The following is an 18,911-nucleotide window of genomic DNA, read 5'->3' as shown; positions in this document are numbered from 1 at the left end:
AGATTCCTCATGTTCATAGTGGGTCAATGTCACTACTAGTTCACCACACTTTCATTTGATCTGTCGGCAGCCCCACAGGTCTCCACTAAGTGTATATCGGTAGTAGCAGCTTTCCTCAGACGTTGAGGTGTGCAAGTCTACCTGTACCCCAATGTCTGGCTGATCAAAGGCTGCTTGCAGGCTCAGGTCCAGCACAGCATTGGTGCAGTATGAGCCACCTTCCACGTGCTGGGTCTGTAGATAAAAGACCAAAAATCAACTGTGGTCCCGGTTCAGAGAATAGAGTTCATCAGGGCAGTGCTTGACTCAACACAGGCCAAGGCCTGCTTACCGGAAGCCAGATTCCGAGCTATATCAGATCTAATCTCCAAGGTTATGACCCACCCACTAATTACCGCTCGGGTGGGCCTCAACCCGTTGGGTCACATGGCGGTGTGTACCTATGTGGTGTGGTACACAACGCTACACCTCAAACCCCTACAGATGTGGCTAGCCTCAGTCTACTCCCAAAGCAGACACCACTTGGACTTGATACTCATGATTCCGCTGCCAGTCTTCGCTTCGCTAATTTGGTGGAGGGATACAGGTTCTTTAATGAAAAAAGTATTCTCTGCTGCCCCTCATCCATCGGTGATCTTAGTTTTGGACATATCAAATCTGGGGTGGAGAGCCCACCTTGACAGTCTCATGACTCAGGGCCTCTGGTCCCAGGAAGAACTCTCCCTGCATGTAAATGTCAGGGAACTCAGAGTGGTACACATGGCGTTCCTCCCCCAGATCTCAGGCAAGATGGTACAGGTCTTGACAGACAACACTGCATCAATGTTTTACATCAGCAAGCAGGGAGGGGCTTGGTCTTCAGCCTTGTGCCAGGAGGCCCTCTGACTGTGAGACTTCTGTGTGAAGCATGCCATACACCTCAAGGTGTCACATCTCCCCAGAGCCCAAAACATACTGGCGAATCACCTCAGCAAATCCTTTTCCTCTCATCACAAGTGGTCTCTTCACCTGGTCATCAGTGTCATCTTCCAGAAGTGGGGGGCCTCCCCAGGTGCAGCTGTTCACCACCAGACAGAACAGGAAATGCCATCAGTTCTGTTTGCTGCATGGGCATAGCAGGGGCTCCCTCTCCAATGCCTTCCTGCTCTCGTGGGCAGACCACCTACTATATGCTTTCTCACCAATCCCTTTGGTTCACAAGGTCTTCCTAAAGGTCAAATGAGACAAAGTGAAGGTTATACTGGTAGCTCCGATGTAGCCATGCCAGCACTGGTTCAGTACGCTTCTCGTACGTCTTAGTGGCAGCTCCACTCAAACTCCCACCCCATCTGGACTTGATTTCACAAGGCCATAGCTGGTTGCTTCCCCTGAACCTCACCTCCCTGCACCTCATGGGATGATAGCTGCATGGCTGAACCTTGAAGAACAGGCTTGGAACAGGTCTGGCAAGCCTTGCTCAGTAGCAGAAAGCCTTCCAGCAGGGCCAAAGGGAAACATTTCACTTGTTGGGCCTCTGGATGGAATCTCTCTCCATTCCAGTCCTCTCTGCAGTCTATCCTGGACTATCTGCTCCACCTGAAACATCAAGGTCTGTCTCTTTTGTCTATTAAGGTTCACTTGGCAGCCATTTCAGCCTCCACTCTCCTGTGTAGGGCAGATCAGAATTTTCCCATGAGATGATGGTCAGATTTCTCAAGGGCCTGGAAAGACTCTACCCTCAGGTTTATGACCCAATTCCTCTATGGGACTTAAACCTGGTCCTTTCAAGGCTCCCGCCTCTCTCTTCCCCTCCTCCTCCTCCTTTGAGCCATTAGCATCTTGTCTTATACTGCTTCTCTCTTGGAAGATCACTCCCCTGGTAGCAGTCACCTCTGCCAGAAGTGTCTCCGAGATCAAAGCTCTGACCTTCCCATATGTTGTTCTTCAAGGACAAGGTCCAGCTGCTCCGCCCAAGACCTTCCTATCAGAGGTGGTGTCGCAATTCCACAACAACCAAGACATTTTTCTTAATGTTTTTTTTCCAAAACCTCACAAAACCTCTGAGAAACGTTGGCTCCATACACTGAACATTAGGTGGGGTCTCACCTTCTATATTGAGGGGACTAAGACCTTCTGCAAGTCTACGAAACTCTTTGTAGCAGTAGCGGGAAGGATGAGTGGGCTACTTGTGCCATCCTGGATAACTGCCTGTATCCAGGCTTGCTACGAGTGGGCGAAGGTTCCTCCTCTGGCCATCATGAATGCTCATTCCATGAGAGCCCAGGCTACTTCAGCAGCATTCCTTGTGCAAGTACCAATCCAGGACATCTGCAGAGCCATGACATAGTCGTCAATTCATACCTTCACATCCCACTATCCCACCACCCAACAGGTCCATGACGTTGCCAGTTTTCATCACTTGCCCTTTGAGGTGTATTGCTGTCCATTCCATGACTCACCCTCCTACATCTCTGTCAAAATTATTGGAAAGAAGAAATTAAGAAGACACTAGTTGGTGACACCCCTTACACCGGTTCATATGTGCACGGCTCCAGGGGCACTAGAGCCGGTCCTATAAATACCACTGAGGGAAAAATCTATGGCAACTGTGCATGTGACATGCACACCTCGCATGGAATGGACATGAGCAACACATCTCGAAGAACAACAGTTACAAAAGGATAGTAACTGTTTTTTCTTGCTGTAGTGTGATCTCTGATTTTCTGCCCAAACCAGTTCTTTCTCTGATCATTCCTTCTGGTGCTACCAATATTAGTGGCAATAGTAGCTTTACAAAGAGGGAGGTACTTATCTCCACCCAGACTTGTCAAGCACAAAGTTTTATCTATGTATTGCAGCTCTCTGTTATTTAGAATATAGTTTCTATTTTGTAGCAAAAGATCTGTTACTTTTTTCTCTTTTATTCCTCCCCAAGCCTTTCCCAATTCAATGTATTTCAATGGAGTTGAAAGGTGTGTCCCAATATTGGCTTTTAAATCATAGAATCATAGAAGATTAGAGTTGGAAGGAACCTCAAGAGGTCATCTAGTCTAACCCCCTGCTCAAAACAGGACCAACCCCAACTAAACCATCCAAGCCAGGGCTTTGTCAAGCTGTGCCTTAAAACCTCTAAAGATGGAGATTTCACCACCTCCCTAGCTAACCTAATCCAGTGCTTCACCACTCTCCTAGGTTCCTAATAGCTAACCTAGACCTCCCCCACTGCAACTTGAAACCATTACTCCTAATTCTGTCATCTATTCTAACTGAGAACAGCCTAGCTCCATCCTCCCTGGAACCCCCTTTCAGGTAGTTAAAGGCTGGTATCAAATCCCCCCTCATTCTCCTCTTTTGCAGGCTCACCAACCCTAGTTCCCTCAGTCTCTCCTAAGTCATGTGCTCCAGCCCCCTAATCATTTTTGTTGCCCTCCATTGGACTCGTTCCAATTTGTCCACATCCATCCTGTAGTGGGGGCCCAAAACTGGACACAATACTTCAAATGAGGCCTCACCAGTGCTGAATAGAGGGGAATAATCACTTTCCTCGATCTGCTGTCAGTGCTCCTACTAATGCAGCCCAATATGCCATTACCTTCTTGGCAATAAAGGCACACTGTTGACTCGTCTCCAGCTTCTTTTCCACTGTAACCTCTGGTCCTTTTCTGCCAAACTGCTGCCTAGCCAAATGACTTATTCTGGTTGCTTGTTCTTGTGGCGTTTGAACCAGCTGGGTGCGCTCAGGTCATGTTGTCAAGCTTTTCCCTGCGACCATAAGTGCTAGTTGAAGCCTTTTATCTCCTGACTCCAGGCAGTGGGGCTTTAAGGAAAACATCAGCTATCCTGGCAGCTGGAAACCTGGGGAAATTTCTGCTTTTCATAAAGAATGAAGGGAGCATTGTCCTGCATTACCATGCCTCATCCTTTCCAGTGCCAGTCTGCTTTTCCTGAAAATGAGGCCTTATTTTGCCCCAAATCTCCAAGCAAGGTATCCCCCTTTTCTTTTGTGGTGAACAGATTCCAGCTTTGGCTGGCAAAGGGTCCTCTGTGATTTGTGAAACAGTCTAATGGTAATGGGGGGTTTGACCTCTGGGTTTTGGGGAGTGGCGTGGTGCCACTACTAGGGTGTCTCCTCAGGCCAGTGCCCCCTGCGCCCGGCCCTTTACTGGGGAAGCTCCAGGACTGGCAGCCTGGCCCAGCCGGCCACCTGGCTGAGGTGACTTTGAATCATAGCTTTTTACGATGTGCCTGCCAGGCAAGGAAGGGGGCAAACCTCAGCGCGCTAAGCCTAGGACGCGGCCAGAGAAGAAAGCGCTGAGTGGACGAGCTCCCTCCCGCCCTGACCACAGGGAGCGCCGCGGCCCCTTGGGACAGCGGAACCATTGTCAGCACGGCGGCGCCCTCGCGGGGGAAGCTGAAAACCAGGGCACCGCACGCCAGGGTGCGTTTCCATGGTAACCAGCGGAGCGTCCGTGGGGGAGGAACATGTCTGCCGGGGACGAGGGGTCCGAGCCGAGCTTTGTTTTCCGCTACCTCCCCCAGAAAACCCTCCCCGCGCTGGAGAACCGGGACACCCAGGGCCGGCTCCACAAATGGTGGGAGGGGGAAACGCCGCCGGCTCCCTGGGCGCGTCTAGGTCGTAGAGTGGGGTGGGGCCGCAATGGGGGGGGGGGGAGGGAGCGCAGGGGAGCGGGCTCTGCTGGGGGGAGCGTGGGCGGGGCTGCCTGCCAGGGGCGCTACTGGACGGGGGGAGGGGCAGGGTGCGAGGGGATCTGTTGGGCGCGGGGGGAGGGGGGGCTGGGATCTGCAGGGGAGCAGGATAAGAAGAGGTGAAGTGACACTTTCCTGAAGATGCAGATTAACATCACCCGTTTTCGGCAGTAAAACAGTGGGGCTGGAGCGGGTCCAGAGCGTGACTTATTGCAGACCATTTCCGAGCTTTTCGGGCATATAAAGAGTTGTTTGGAGGACGGTTCTTGAAGGAAAGTTAATTACTGTTTGAAATACAATAATCTGTGTATCAGCCTTGCAAAATTCTTCTTGCCCTGGAAGAGTAGTTTGTTAATCTATTGGGCAGAGCCGTCAGGTGAAGGGCAAGAGAGTGGTTTTTGTGCCTGGGCTAGTAAGTATCTGGACAGTTTTGCACTGCTGATATAAAGGGATGTGTTTTTGTAATATTATTACTTACCATGTTCTGGGTTTCAGGGCCATGCATGGCAGGATCATTGCGCAGGCGTTCAGTTTTGACCAACATTTTAAGGTCTATCAAAAGGATGAATTTGTTAAGGTAGTTATAAATCTATTACATTTAATGGTTCCTTTTTAAAGGAACTGTAACTTTTATTCTAGCGCGCGCGCCTGCACGCACACACACACACACACACAAAAACCAACCACAAACTTTTCCATAATATGTTCAGTGTTATGTTTTTACAAGTGGCAAATATAAAGTCACAGTCTCTTTCATAATAAATAGGTGGGTTGGGTACTTATATTTTTGGTGAGCTGTGTAAGGTTATGACAATATTTTACAGACAGTGTTGATGTTTCTCTGTTGGTCCAGTGAGGTAATATGTGAGCTAAAGAATGAGACTGGGGTTGGTTCTGGTCCTGGCTGCCATCAGCTCTCTTTTGATGTTTGAGAGAAAGTCACATAGGGCCAGATTTTCAGAAATGCATGTGGATATGAAGTTAGTACAACAACTGCTCAGTCACGGTAATTGTATGCACAAACTAGACGTGCACATGCATTCAGTAGTCTGAAAAAGTGGGGCCATGTTTTCAGAGGTGCTGAGCACTTGCTGTCCTCATTGACTTCAGTTGGTCTTATAGATATTTATATATTAGGTCCTTTGTCTTTAACCTCTGTGTTCCTCAATTCCTTGCCTGTAAAAGAAGATATATTCACCTCGGTGAAGTGATTTGATTTAATAGCGAGAATGTACCTATTTAGTGTAAAAGTTTTTCTTATTTGTTGAATAGACATTTGACACTCAGCTGATTTTTCTTGGAGATTAATTCACAATCAGGAGGTGACGCAAAAGAAAAACTATTCAGAAATGTAGCTAAGCATCTGAGCATACTCTAGAATTATTCTACATCTTAATTGTCTGCAGACTTATTAAAACATATTGCTTAACACTTTTAAAACATACTGGTAAAATGATAAATTTAGTGTAATTGTAGAGATTACATATAATAATTTATGGTTTATCGTGCTGACTTTGGTCTGCAGAAAATATTAAAATTATGTATGGTTTTTGATTCTGCTACAGAAAAAAGCATCCCGAGAATTCCCAATTCTACTAAACTTTATAATGCATTTAAAATTTATAGAACCAAGTTGCTCATGTTTCTGCAGGCATATTTTTGGACAAGTGCTATTTTGCAGATTGAAATCCTCAAATTTGCATACATAAATACATTTATGAAAACAGAGATTGAGGATATATTTTTAAAAAGCTGGTTAGTCAAATTGCAGAGGCATAATTTTTGGGCATGCAAACTCAGAGGTCAGATTGAAGACACTTATTTATTGGGCCCTAAAATTTTGTCATAGAAATGTAATTTATCGCTTTAGTTGATAGTATATCTCATTTTGTTAACTTTCATTTTTAATTTGAAATTTCAGGCATTTTTTAATGATCCAAATGTTAGTGCCAATTTGAAATTGCTTACAGCTTCTGGACAGTGGACTACATTAGGTAAATAAATTTAGAATAAATCAGTCTTTTAAATCTTTCTGTGTGGTAACTATATTTTCCCCAGTTAACGTTTTGTAACAATGACATGATTCAGATCTGTACCTATATGCTAATGAAATAAAATTTACAGCAAAAGATCATTTAAAGGAATCTCCTTCCTTTAAAATTAGCTAAGGGCCATTAATCTAATTTCTGTCATTAAATTGTCACAGTTAAATGGTAAACTTTCTCACTCATGTTATTTTAATAGTAATGGAGATTCAGGTGCCATGATTGTTACAAGCAAAACTGTGTTTTTGTAAGTAGATAGCTGACTTGGTTACACTCACACCCAACAACACAATTGTGTGTCAAGCATGGCTGCAATCATGCCTACAACCTAACCAGGGTACAGTGTCCAGAAGAGTCTTATAAAAGAGGCATCCACAACATTTGGGGGATATTCTCTAAATTGTCCTACTTCAAAGAGTGTTGCTAGGAAGAAAGCTAACATGGTTACATAAGCATGTTGGGGCTCTGTCTACAGAATAATATAAGAATGACTTAACCGCAGGATGACAGCCATGTGGTGGTAGGCTATGCCAGTTGCAAAAGTGATACAAGATTAAACTCATGGTTAATTACCTTGTGCCATGTCACTAACTGGTTACAAACTCGGCTAAATGTTATAATGTGGACCAGACTTTAAAGCAACATAATCAAAAAGGAAATGAAACATGAGTGCAGGACAAAATCCTATAATATGAACAACATACATAAAAAATTGTAAAATCACCACAAGGAAATGCAAATGTTAATACAGTGGAATTTTGTGTCTAATGTGAGCCAAAAATTAAGTATTTATAAAGGCACGAATCGTAGTATCAGAGCAATGACTCCATGTTTTAGGAACACAAAGGTATTATCCCTCAAGAATTTGCCCTCTGCCACTTGATGTGACTGCAGTCACTGTGTATGTGTGGGTGCGCCTACTGTGTGTGTTTTCCCTGTTCCTATTCTCTGTGGTATGGGCAGGGAGGTTCCCCGCTAAATTTTGTGACACCAGACACTCTGCCTTGTTGTCTGCAAAGTTTCAGCTTCCTAGGATGCTGTATTTGGCTTTTAACACAACACAACCTTACTAGTTGCCTCTTTCCCAGTTATCAAATTGTAGCAAGCAAAAGAAAATATAATAGATCAAATCATAGGTAAATCTTCCCACTCTTCTGCTTTAGGCAAGAGTTCTTAAGCTATTTGTCCTGCCTGTGTGATTTTCCAGCCCCCTTCTTAGGGAAGGTCAGCAGGTTACATACCGCCTGCTGCGGTTAAAGGGTCATCTGCCAAGTATCCAGCTTTTTAACTCCTGCTGGTCCTGAACACATCTCTGTGGTAGGCACAGGAGTAATGCATTTTATTTCCAGGACCCCGAAGTGCTTGCTCTCTGAACACTGAATGGCCAGTATACTCCATCACACATTACTCTTTCTTTAAAACCTGCCTTCCCTCTTTCTGCTTATCTTTTCTGTTAAGTATGCAGGGTCAGTTTTTCCCCCTTAGCTTTTATGTACATTTTTCTGAAGAGTGTAGTAAGAATTGCCTTGAGGGGTAGAAAGTACAAGCTGATGATTGTCCAGCATTCTCTTATTCTTCCCCAAACGTGCATATCTCCAGCTCTAGCTACCCTGTGTATTTGTGAATGTGGAGTTGCACTTAACTTATGACAGTGCATCTTAATTAATGTGTAAGTCTCTGCCTAAAATAATAGATCTGGAGACAAATTAGTGAATATAATTAATTTGTAATCTAACTTGATGATATAGATTCAAGTGCTATATTTATTCCCTAGGAAATGGATGACTTTGTCTGGATCCTTAGGGTAACTGATGCAGTAAAGTGGAGATTTTGGCTATGACCTGAAAAACATATCCAACTCCTATGAGGATGGGCAGAAAATACCTTTCCATGTGCACTCCAAACCATGCCCACCCAAAGCCCATACACACTTTTTGCAATTTTAAAGAAATCAGCAGTGTGCTATATTTCATTAGAATATGTCCACTTTCTATTTACCCATTTTTAACAAGGTAACTTATTTTAGCTCTTGCAATCTTGTCTGTTATAGGCTTCACTCTATTTTCTCCTGTCCCATAATCACTATGTATTTCTATGTTGTCTTCCATGGCTATTTCCTCACTTTCCTCCCATTGCATCTCTACATTTGCCCCTCACTTTTTCTGCCTTGTTCTGGCTCAAAATCTGCCTTTGTACTCTTTTTCTAAATGATCCGATTAATTGCTACCTTTCTCTTACCCATCTTCTCTCCCCACATGCACACACAAATTTTGCCAGACTCCTAGTAATCAGAGTACTAAATCTAGTAAATAGAGACTGATGCAAAAATGTGGGGACTTTCACTACGTAGGGTATTGCTCAGGTGTGGAGTCAATTCACCACTCTTCAGCCATTGTTAAAGTGTGAGCTGCTGCTGGGAATCCTACTAGAATGCTGTTCTAGGACTTTGCTTAGGATCTCTATCTTTCATATCAGCCTCAACTAACACTTGAGGTGTCAGATAAATTGGCATCTCCCATCTCCTGCCCCTTTTGGCTGTAAGGGAAAAGGAATATTTTCTCTCTCTTCTGTTCCCCCTCTCATGCCACAATCTCCTGGTTGCTTTAATGGGGGTATTTCCACTACCTGTTCTCACTTCTCTGGCCACTTAGAAGGGTGCAATGGAGGAGGAGTTGTTTGCTACTCTACCTCTTTCCCACTCTCTAAGAATCTCTCCTTCCCATTGCCTATCTACTGCTCAGAGCTTTTCCCAGCAGCAGCAGCAAAGTCCAATTGATCTGATTCTTGTCAATTTCACAGCTGCCCAGGGGGTTTTGAATAGCAGCAGTGAAAACTGACCAGCAGTTTTCATTCTGTTGTAGTAGTGGCACTGCATGTGTCTGCCAGCAGACTTAAGGAGACAGCACTGCATCTGTTTAAACTCAATTCACATTTTCAGAATTATCTTCAAAGAGCTAGAAATACCTGGGTTGTTTTTTAAATAAAAGCTTAGATTCTACAGTCTTTAATCTCTTCACCTACTATTGGCAGTTTGGTTTCTGAATGCCTACGGGATGAACATCTACTCTCTTTCTGATAAGTTTAGAAAACTTTTCCTGAATTTCAGGAGTCTGTCTAAGAGACAATCATATATGGAAGTTTTCAAATATGTAAAATGTTATAAAAAGGACAGTGATCAATTGTTCTCCATGTCCACCAAGGATAGGACAAGAAGTAATTGTCTTACTATGCAGCAAGGGAGATTCAGATTAGGTAACAGGCAAAACTCTCTAACTGTGAGGATAGTTAACCACTGAAACAAGTTACCTTGGGAGATTGTGGAATCCCAGTCATTAGAGGTTTTTAAGAACAGGTTAGACAAATACCTGTCAGAGATGGCCTAGGTATATTTAATCCTGCCTTAATGGGGGAGGATGTACTAGATGAGCTCTTGGGGTCCCTTCCAGCCCTACATTTCTATGAATCTATATATTTTGGAATGGATATTTTTTTCTGTGGTCTAACGATTTGGAGATACAAAGACTTGTTCCATTCCCTGTATTTAGACTTATTTTTGAAAAATACAAGGTTCCTTTTATATATGTCATTTAGCATCTAATTTTGCCTACCACCTATCAATTTTTGGTTTTTCAGTCTCTTCTCACTGCATTTAAGAAGGGGCCTGATTCAACTACTATTAATTTCATTTGAAAGACTCCTATTGACTCCAATGGGAATTGGAATGGGAACTAAGAGGGTTTTTTGTTTGGGTTTGGTTGGTTTTTTGGGGGGGTGGGGAGGGATGTAGGCCTATTGAACTTATTCCCAGTGACTTGAGAACTCACAGCCCAGGAACTTGAATTTTGATTCTTACCAAGATAATTGATCCACCCAGAGAACTGCAAAGAGAATGTCTTCTACACTTTTTCTCTTGAAAGACAATTTTCTTGGTGACCATATTGAGAGGTAGGAGAGCAAAGAAGTTGCAAATTTTAAAGCTGATGTTCCTTGATATAGTGATTGTGAAATCTCATGCCAAACTTTTGCCTCTGCGGTAGCACATTTTCACTTAAGAAAAAAGCATCATATAATTCCTCTTGTATTAAGCCTGGTGATCTGGTAGGTGAGGTGAGTTTACATAAGTTAGATGTTAAAAGGGACTTAGTTATTAATATTTGGAAAAAAAATTAAACTTTTTCATAAATCTTCTATATAATTTATGAGGAGAAACCCAAGGGAAATGTCCTTTTGAGTCAGTCGTTCAAAATGGGCCATACTTTGCAAGTATTCTGGTCAGGATGGAGTACCATTATTAGATTAAAAAAATATTCTGTCAGATGTGTCAGTGTCTCTAACCTCTTTTAGGAATGTCTCTATTATTAAAATTTGCCATGTTGCCACTTGGAGTGAATTTCACAACTTCACAAAGCATAATTCTCTGGTTATGCTGGAGATGCTGACTCTAGTTAGGTCAAATTCTCAATTCCACAGAGCACTGCTTAATTACCTTAATTAATATAAAGTCCATAGCGTTTCTAGATTGTGATCCTGCTGGTTAATTCCCTGTGGCAGGGATCTGTAGAGGCAATTCATGAAGAAGAAAAGATGGAAACTCAGTGGAAATTGGAGTTCTCTGGATGAATTCCCTCTGCAGAGCCACAGTCACCCTCTTTATTGCTTCCTGGCAATCCCTTTAAGGACACTTTGAAACAGATTGGAATAAAAGATTGGTACAGGGACATGACCTTTTCTAGTCTGGTTCTAAAACATTTGGATCCTAGGATGCAGCAAGTGATTGCTTATGGCTAGCCCCTCTCAAGCATGGCATAAAATCAGATAAATGGGTTGAAAGGGTCCTGAGACAAGACCAAGTAAACCTAGACCAACCCTGAGAGGTGTTTGTCTAACCTGTTCTTAAAAATGGACAATAATGGAGATTCCACCCTCTCCCTTGGAAGCCTATTCCAAAGTTTAACTACCCATATAGTTAGAAAGCATTTCAAAATATTCAACCTAAATCTCCTTGGCTGCAGATTAAACCCATTACTTCTTATTCTACCTTCAGTGGACTCAAAGAACAATCAATTCCCATCCTCAGCCCTTGACATATTTGAAGACTATTATCAGGTCCTCCCTCAGTCGTCATTTCTTGACATTAAACGCCCAGATTTTTAACTGTTCCTCATATGTCAGGTTTTCTAAAGCTTTTATCATTTTTATTGTTCTCCTCTGGACTCTCCAGTTTAGCCACATCTTTCCTAAACGTGTCATTCATATGACACTTCTGTTAATACACCCCAGAATATTAGCCTTTTTTTGCAACTGCAGCACATTGTTCACTCATGTTCAATTTGTGATCCACTATAAGCCCCAGATTCTTTTCAACAGCCAACCAGTTATTCCCCATTTTGTATTTATGCATTTGATTTATCCTTCCTAAGTGTATATATGACTATGCTGTGGGTCTGCAGAGGCATTGTATTCTGAACTCCAGTTACTGGTAAGTATTCTGCCTTTTCCTATGATTGCAGAGAGGTCACTGGCAAACTTTAATATGTCCTCTTGTCTTATATATTTTTGTGTCACTCTTAGCATAAAAGGATAATGAAACAGTGATCTGTGGTGGGTTATAAAAAACTCAAGGCAGTTTTATAAGCTACAAAACATTTCAAAAGTCTTGAATTTTTTTTAATGGTAAAATGTCTGAAATGGCACCTTCGTTTTCAATTAACAGAAATGCTAAACATCGTATTTTTTTAAGTTTGTGGGGCCTGTTGATTCTGGACACTTTGTGATCAGTGTGGATACCAGTGAGACACGGTATGCCCGATTTGCAGATCAATAAGGTTTAATGTGCAAGGTTTTCTATAAATATACTAGTTAGATACAAAGCCTAAAATTAACTACAATATATCATACTCACTAAGTCTGGAGAGCTAAGCAGTTACTCAGAAGGCTGTATACAGGAATGACTTTCTTCAGGGGCCCCGCCAGGGAGTCAGTGGATCCTCTGGTCCAACCGGCAGCACGTCCCGCAGAGTCAGGTGTTGATGGAGCGCCCCCATTTTTCTAAGTGGTGACTACTTATACCCTTCCATAAACAATCTTCACCTAATTATCTCTCTCTCATTATCATATATGCTAATTACATACATTGGGTTTCCACCCTTAACTACATTCCATTCTCACCATAATAATTGGGGTTGTCAAAACAATCTGGTGATAGGAGGGGCAGAGTAAAAGTATGCCCCTTAGCAATAAAACAGTGTACCCCCAGGCATTCAAGGATAACTTCTTGTTCCCATCACTGTTATCTATGTGCAGTTGCAAGCATACATGTTGTGTATTTTGTCTTGCTATGTGCCATGGTATGCAGAAACTGAGACATCTATAAAGTTATTCAGTCTCTGCCAACTGGAAGATGTTATGCTACAGGGGTCAGAATAGCCAAGCAAGCAACTGAAGCTATCCTAGGCCTGTAGGACAGTGGTCGAGCAACTCAAATTGTACTGAGCCTCCAACAAGGCCTTGGTAGTGGCTAGGGATTTCTGCACCCTGCTCCTTCAAATTTGGAGTTTACTCTTCAGCTCGTCTAAGACTGGACATGCGGAAGAAAACATTCCAGGATAGGGTCTAGCCCTACATGCTTCCTCCTTTGGCTGCCATATATCTTGTTCAGGAATGTCCTTGGCAGTCTTTACTTATTCAGGAAAAAGTGCATGGGGCTGAAACTACTCTGAATACAAGCCTATGTTAAAACTATTTACACACTTGTTTCTACCCCTATAAATGTTTAGCTCCTAAATATAGTTTATGGTGTTTGTTTGTTTCAGCCATAATTGCACATATTACAAATTTCTCAAAATGGTTTTGTTTGGAGTAATTATTTGCTTGCTGTGTTCACTTGGGAAAATGTATCTTGAAGTTTTGTGGAACTCTTAATAAAAGGAAGTTATCCTATATTTCACCTCAGGTTTTCCCTGTTAATGAAGTCTGTCTGTCATCTTTCAGGTACCAAAGTGAAAAATATTGAAGCCATAATTGTCCCCTGCACACAAGTTTCCATGTCATTTTTTGATCGATTGTACTCTGAAGGAGTTGTTAGAGAAAATGGACATATTATTAAGTGTTATGATGACTGTTATGATGACATTCCCATCTCAGATGAGTTAAGAAAGGTCAGTTTACAGCATTTGGGAATTTCTCAGTGGTTTTCATACCTCTGTTAGATACTGCTAGGACTTCTTACCATCTTGTGGCTTTTTCAGAGGTATACATGTATTTTTCCACTTAAAAGCAGGGATCTGTAGCCATATGAGGGAGGGAAGTGAACCAAAGCTCTTCAATTCGTATGTGGTGTTGCAACAGTGACTTCTTCCCAGGTGGCTCCTCTTTTTCCTTTGTAGAGAGAGGCAAAGGTAGCAACTCCTTCTGCCCACTCTTCTCAGAAAAGGTGAGACAAATGAGTTCCTCTTAAGAGGGACTGAGGAAATGCTAGCAGCTCCTCCTTTTTCATCTCTTCTACAAGCAGAGAATCATGGAAGGCAGTGAGACTTTTTAGTGACAGTCAGAAGTACAAATTCTTTCATGTGTTTCAATTGTTTTTGTATCATTCAAAGTTACCTAATGGCAACACCTTGTAAGCATTCCTGGGTTTGGATGAGATGCGTGAGTATTCAGAGCAAGAGATGTTTAGAGGTATCTTGCATTTTAGCAAAAGAGGATTATTATTTAATAATAATAATAACTAAGAAAAGAACAGAATATTATGTAAAACCATAAAAGTTTTATGGGGGATTCAGGAGCATGGAGCTACATTTCATTCAGCATTTACAGATTTGAATTTGACAGTGTGCCTTTATCATATTTTTCTTTGCACTGTTTCTTATTTATAATGTTTCCCCATATGCCTTAATGGTACTTAACAATTGATATATTTAGTAGTTTTCATCTTGAGATAAATGTTAGATAACTAATCCTCTGAACAGCTGTGTGAGATGAATATTATCCCTATTTTACATTTACAGCAGAGAAGTTAAAGAATACTTTTATGCTGAAGAATCCCTTAGACCCAGCACAGCTAAGAATATGAGAACTGGATTCTTCTTCCTTGTGCATCACTGACATAAGTACTTAATGACTACAAAGTCACTTATGTCTATTCTGCAATCCCACGGTGTGAGTGCAGCTGAGGTAGACATGCCTGAATTAGTTTCATCAAACTAATAGTCCTGGAGCTGGTCCTGGAGCAGTGAGGCTGAGGCAGCAGGCATTTCAGCGAGGTCTGTCAAGCAATTAAAAAAATTAATTGTGCTATTAAACAATAATAAAATACCATTTATTTAAATATTTTTGTATGTTTCTATATTTTCAAAAATATTGATTTCAATTACAACGTAATACAAAGTGCACAGTGCTCACTTTATATTTATTTTGATTGCAAATATTTGCAATGTAAAAAAGAAACAAGAGAAATAGTAATTCAATTAACATCATACAAGTACTGTAGTGTAATATCTTTATCACGAAAACTGAACTTACAAATGCAGAATTATGTAAAAAAACAAACAAAAAAATTCTGTACTAAAAATAAAACTGAGGGGGATTCTTTTAACTACCTGAAAGGGGGTTCCAGTTTAGATCAAACTAATAGTCCTGGAGCTGGTCCCGGAAGTGCTCAAATTTTAATTGTGCTATTAAACAATAATAAAATACCATTTATTTAAATATTTTTGGAAGACTCTAGAGCCTACAAGTCCACTCAGTCCTACTTCTTGTTCAGCCTATCACTAAGACAAACAAGTTTGTTTACATTTATGGGAAATAATGTTGCCTGCTTCTTGTTTACACTGTCAACTGAAAGTGAGAACAAGCAATTGCATGGCAGTGTTGTAGTCGGTGTCGCAAAATATTTACATGCCAGATACGCTAAACATTTGTATGCCCCTTCATGTTTCGTGCACCATTCCAGAGGACATGCTTCTGTGCTGATGAGGGGTTCTGCTCGATAACAATCCAGAGCAGTGTAGACGAGGCACATTTATTTTAATCATCTGAACCAGATGCCTCCAACAGAAGGTTGATTTTTCTTTTTGGTGGTTTGGGTTCTGTAGTTTCTGCATTGCAGTGTTGCTCTTTTAAGAATTCTGACAGTATGTTCTACACCTCATCCCTCTCAGATTTTGGAAGGCACTTCAGACTCTTAAACCTTGGGTCAAGTGTTGTTGCTATCTTTAGAAATCTCACATTGGTACCTTCTTTATCAAATCTGCAGTGAAAGTGTTCTTAAATCAAACATGCTGATCGTCATCCGAGACTACCATAACATGAAATATATGGTAGAATGCAGGTAAAACCACGGAGTACGAGAAATACACTTCTCCCCTAAGAAGTTCAGTTACAAATTTAATTAACATGTTGTTTTTTTAACAAGCATCAAAGGCATGGAAGCATGTCCTGTGGAATGGTGGCCGAAGCATGAAGGGGCATACAAATGTTTAGCATATCTGGCATGTAAACACCTTTATAACGCTGGCTACAACAGTGCTGTGTGAATGTCTGTTCTCACTTTCAGGTGACACTGTAAAGAAGAAGTGGGCAGCATTATCTCCCATAAATGTAAACAAACTTGTTTGTCTTCACGACTGGCTGAATGAGAAGTAGGACTGAGTGGTCTTGTAGGCTTTAAAGATTTACATTGTTTTGTTTTTGAGTGCAGTTAAGTGACAAAAAAAATCTACATTTGTAAGTTGCACTTTCATAATAAAGTGATTGCACTACAGGACTTGTATGAGGTGAATTGAATACTATTTTTTTCTCTCTTTTACAGTGCAAATATTTGTAATAAAATAATAGAAAGTGAGCACTGTACATTTTGTATTCTGTGTTGTAATTGAAATCAATATATTTGAAAATGGAGAAAAACAAACATTTATAATAAATTTAAATTGGTATTCTATTATTGTTTAACAGTGCAATTAAAACTGAGATTGATCGCGATGTTATTTTTAATCGAGTTAACACAAAACAAATTAATCGCTTGAGTTAACTGCGATTAATTGACAGCCCTAATTTCAGCATGGGCTAGCCCTGCAAATAATTACACATGATTTCAGGAAGGGGCTTGTATAGCCCATGCGGTTGCAGCTTCACTGTTCCGGGACTCTAGCTAGCTAAGTTAAAGCTAGTTTGGGTATGTCAATTCACCCTGTGATTGCAGTATAGACATACCCTTAGAATTATTTACACTTTGCAAACTCATTGAAGACAATAGGATTGAACAGGTAATGCTGATGGCAGAATGCAGCCTGCAAAACTGGTCTTTCTAGTGAAGATATAGGAAAAGTTAATAATTCATCTTGACTTTCAGATTCCAGCTTTAGCTTTCATGGTGGCAGTTAAAACATCATATATTTATTTGTAAACTAAGGACATTTAATATGGAAAATGAGAAACAACACTCAAAATATCATGATGGCATTTTTAGAATCACTTTTCAGAGACCGCATCCTGCATTAATATGCACTAGAATGGATCTCTGTTCCTGCATAGAATCCCATTTAAGTGAGTATGACTTCACACATATCCCACTGATAGATCCTATTGTAGCACTGGAGGTTAAGTGATTTACCCAAGATCTCATAGGGAATTAGAACTCAGAAGTTCCAGTCTCCTAATTCTGTGCTTGGACAGCTAGCCATGTCCCTTTCTTTATATGATCTAATCTTATGCTGAAATCAATAAAAGAATCAGATCAATCACTTCACAGAGTTACCAAACCAAACCAGATACTAATTGACAGCTGTCCAGCATCCTGCTTACTGTCCCCAAAGCATTCAGCTAAGTAATTCTCAGATTTCCCATGAGTGTTTCATTAGCATGTTGTAGTTACTCCTACTGCATGGAGTAAGAAAGCATTTACACATCTGAAAGTTAGAGATGCAATTATGTAGATTTGTATTCACAATATATTTTTCAGGTGGAAAATATGCAAATTGCACACACAGCAGAGGATTTTTGCCTGACAGAAAAAGTTTCCCATATTTTATATATAAATAATGGAAATTCCGAAATGATCAATCTCTGTGCTTACATACAACAAAATAGCTGCATTTGTTAATTTTTTTTATTTCAAATTAGAAAATAAAAGCAACACTTTTTTTTTTTCTTTCTTGCCCCTTTCCAGGTTTTGCTTCTGGAAGATTCTGACCATTTTGATATATTCAGCCAGTCAAATCGTAAGGAGTTTCTCTTCTGTCTTTTTAAGCATCTTTGCATTGGAGGAACTCTCTGTCAATTTGAGGATGTGCTTGGTCCATACTTAGAAACTACAAAGGCCTTATATAAAGATCTTGTAAGGTAAGCATATTGTATTTAGAATCTGATTTTCAGAAATGCATACAAAAATTTACATGTGCAGCTGTGCATAAAATTGCATGCGCACATTTTGAAAATCAGGCTTTTTGAATTTTATGACAGGGCTTGACAAAATTTGCTTTGTAGCTAGGAGCCAGCCCAAAAATTAAGGAGCCAGACAACGTGGGCCCAGCGGCGGGGCGCCCTGGCCAGAGCGCAGCAGCCGCTTTCCTCTCCCAGCCCTGCCCCTCTCCCACAACATGGGCCCAGCGGTGGGGCGCCCTGGCCGGAGCACGGCAGCTGCAGCGCTTCCCCCCCTCCCCGGCCCTGGTCCCGCCACATGGACGCAATGGTGCCCTGGCCAGATTGTGGCAGCTGCTCCCCCTGGAACCCAGTCTTTCACTGGGAGAAATATGAGGCGCCAGAATTAAATTCCTAGGCACCATGGCACCCTGGCACCTGGGGTTTGTTGAGCCCTGTTTTATTAATACACTTTTATTTGTGTGACAAGATCAAAGATAAGCTGCAACAGAACATTACTGTTTCACTAACAAAATAATAGTTTTAATGGCAGCTCTCGTATATAGGAACTTTTTGCCACATTACAGACAGTTGCAGTATAGCTCATTCCCATTTTACTGGTTCCAGTGATTATTCTACATACTGAAAATGGAGTATACCATTGAAATCAGATTAAGTGCTCCCACTTCACATCAACCAATTATGGAAATATATAAACTCCTAATAAAGTTACTATTTGCTGAGCTTAACATTTTACTCTCTGAAGAACAGACTTCTGAGTCATCTCATATCCCCTGCTACGTGTAGCTTTTGCAATTCAAATTA

General features: G+C 41.4%; 1 protein-coding gene across 3 annotated transcripts in view; it reads left to right on the top strand.

Moving 5' to 3' along the window:
• Positions 1-4,461: 4,461 nt before the first annotated feature.
• Positions 4,462-18,911, top strand: part of CFAP300 (cilia and flagella associated protein 300) — a 28,261-nt gene continuing 13,811 nt past the window's right edge. For 2 of the 3 annotated variants that reach the window (XM_067567876.1, XM_067567894.1), the window contains exons 1-5: positions 4,462-4,571; positions 5,182-5,263; positions 6,608-6,680; positions 13,722-13,888; positions 17,896-18,068. In XM_067567876.1, the coding sequence (XP_067423977.1) occupies positions 4,462-4,571; positions 5,182-5,263; positions 6,608-6,680; positions 13,722-13,888; positions 17,896-18,068 (605 nt within the window). The other variant, XM_067567885.1, reaches the window with a different exon arrangement.

Source organism: Emydura macquarii, unplaced genomic scaffold (genome assembly GCF_026122565.2).
Source record: "Emydura macquarii macquarii isolate MOO-44397 ecotype Brisbane River unplaced genomic scaffold, CSIRO-AGI_Emac_v2 contig_318, whole genome shotgun sequence".
NCBI classification, from domain to species: domain Eukaryota; kingdom Metazoa; phylum Chordata; order Testudines; family Chelidae; genus Emydura; species Emydura macquarii.
The sequence above is the reverse complement of the archived record's forward strand: the minus strand, read 5'-3'. Positions and strand labels throughout refer to the sequence as shown.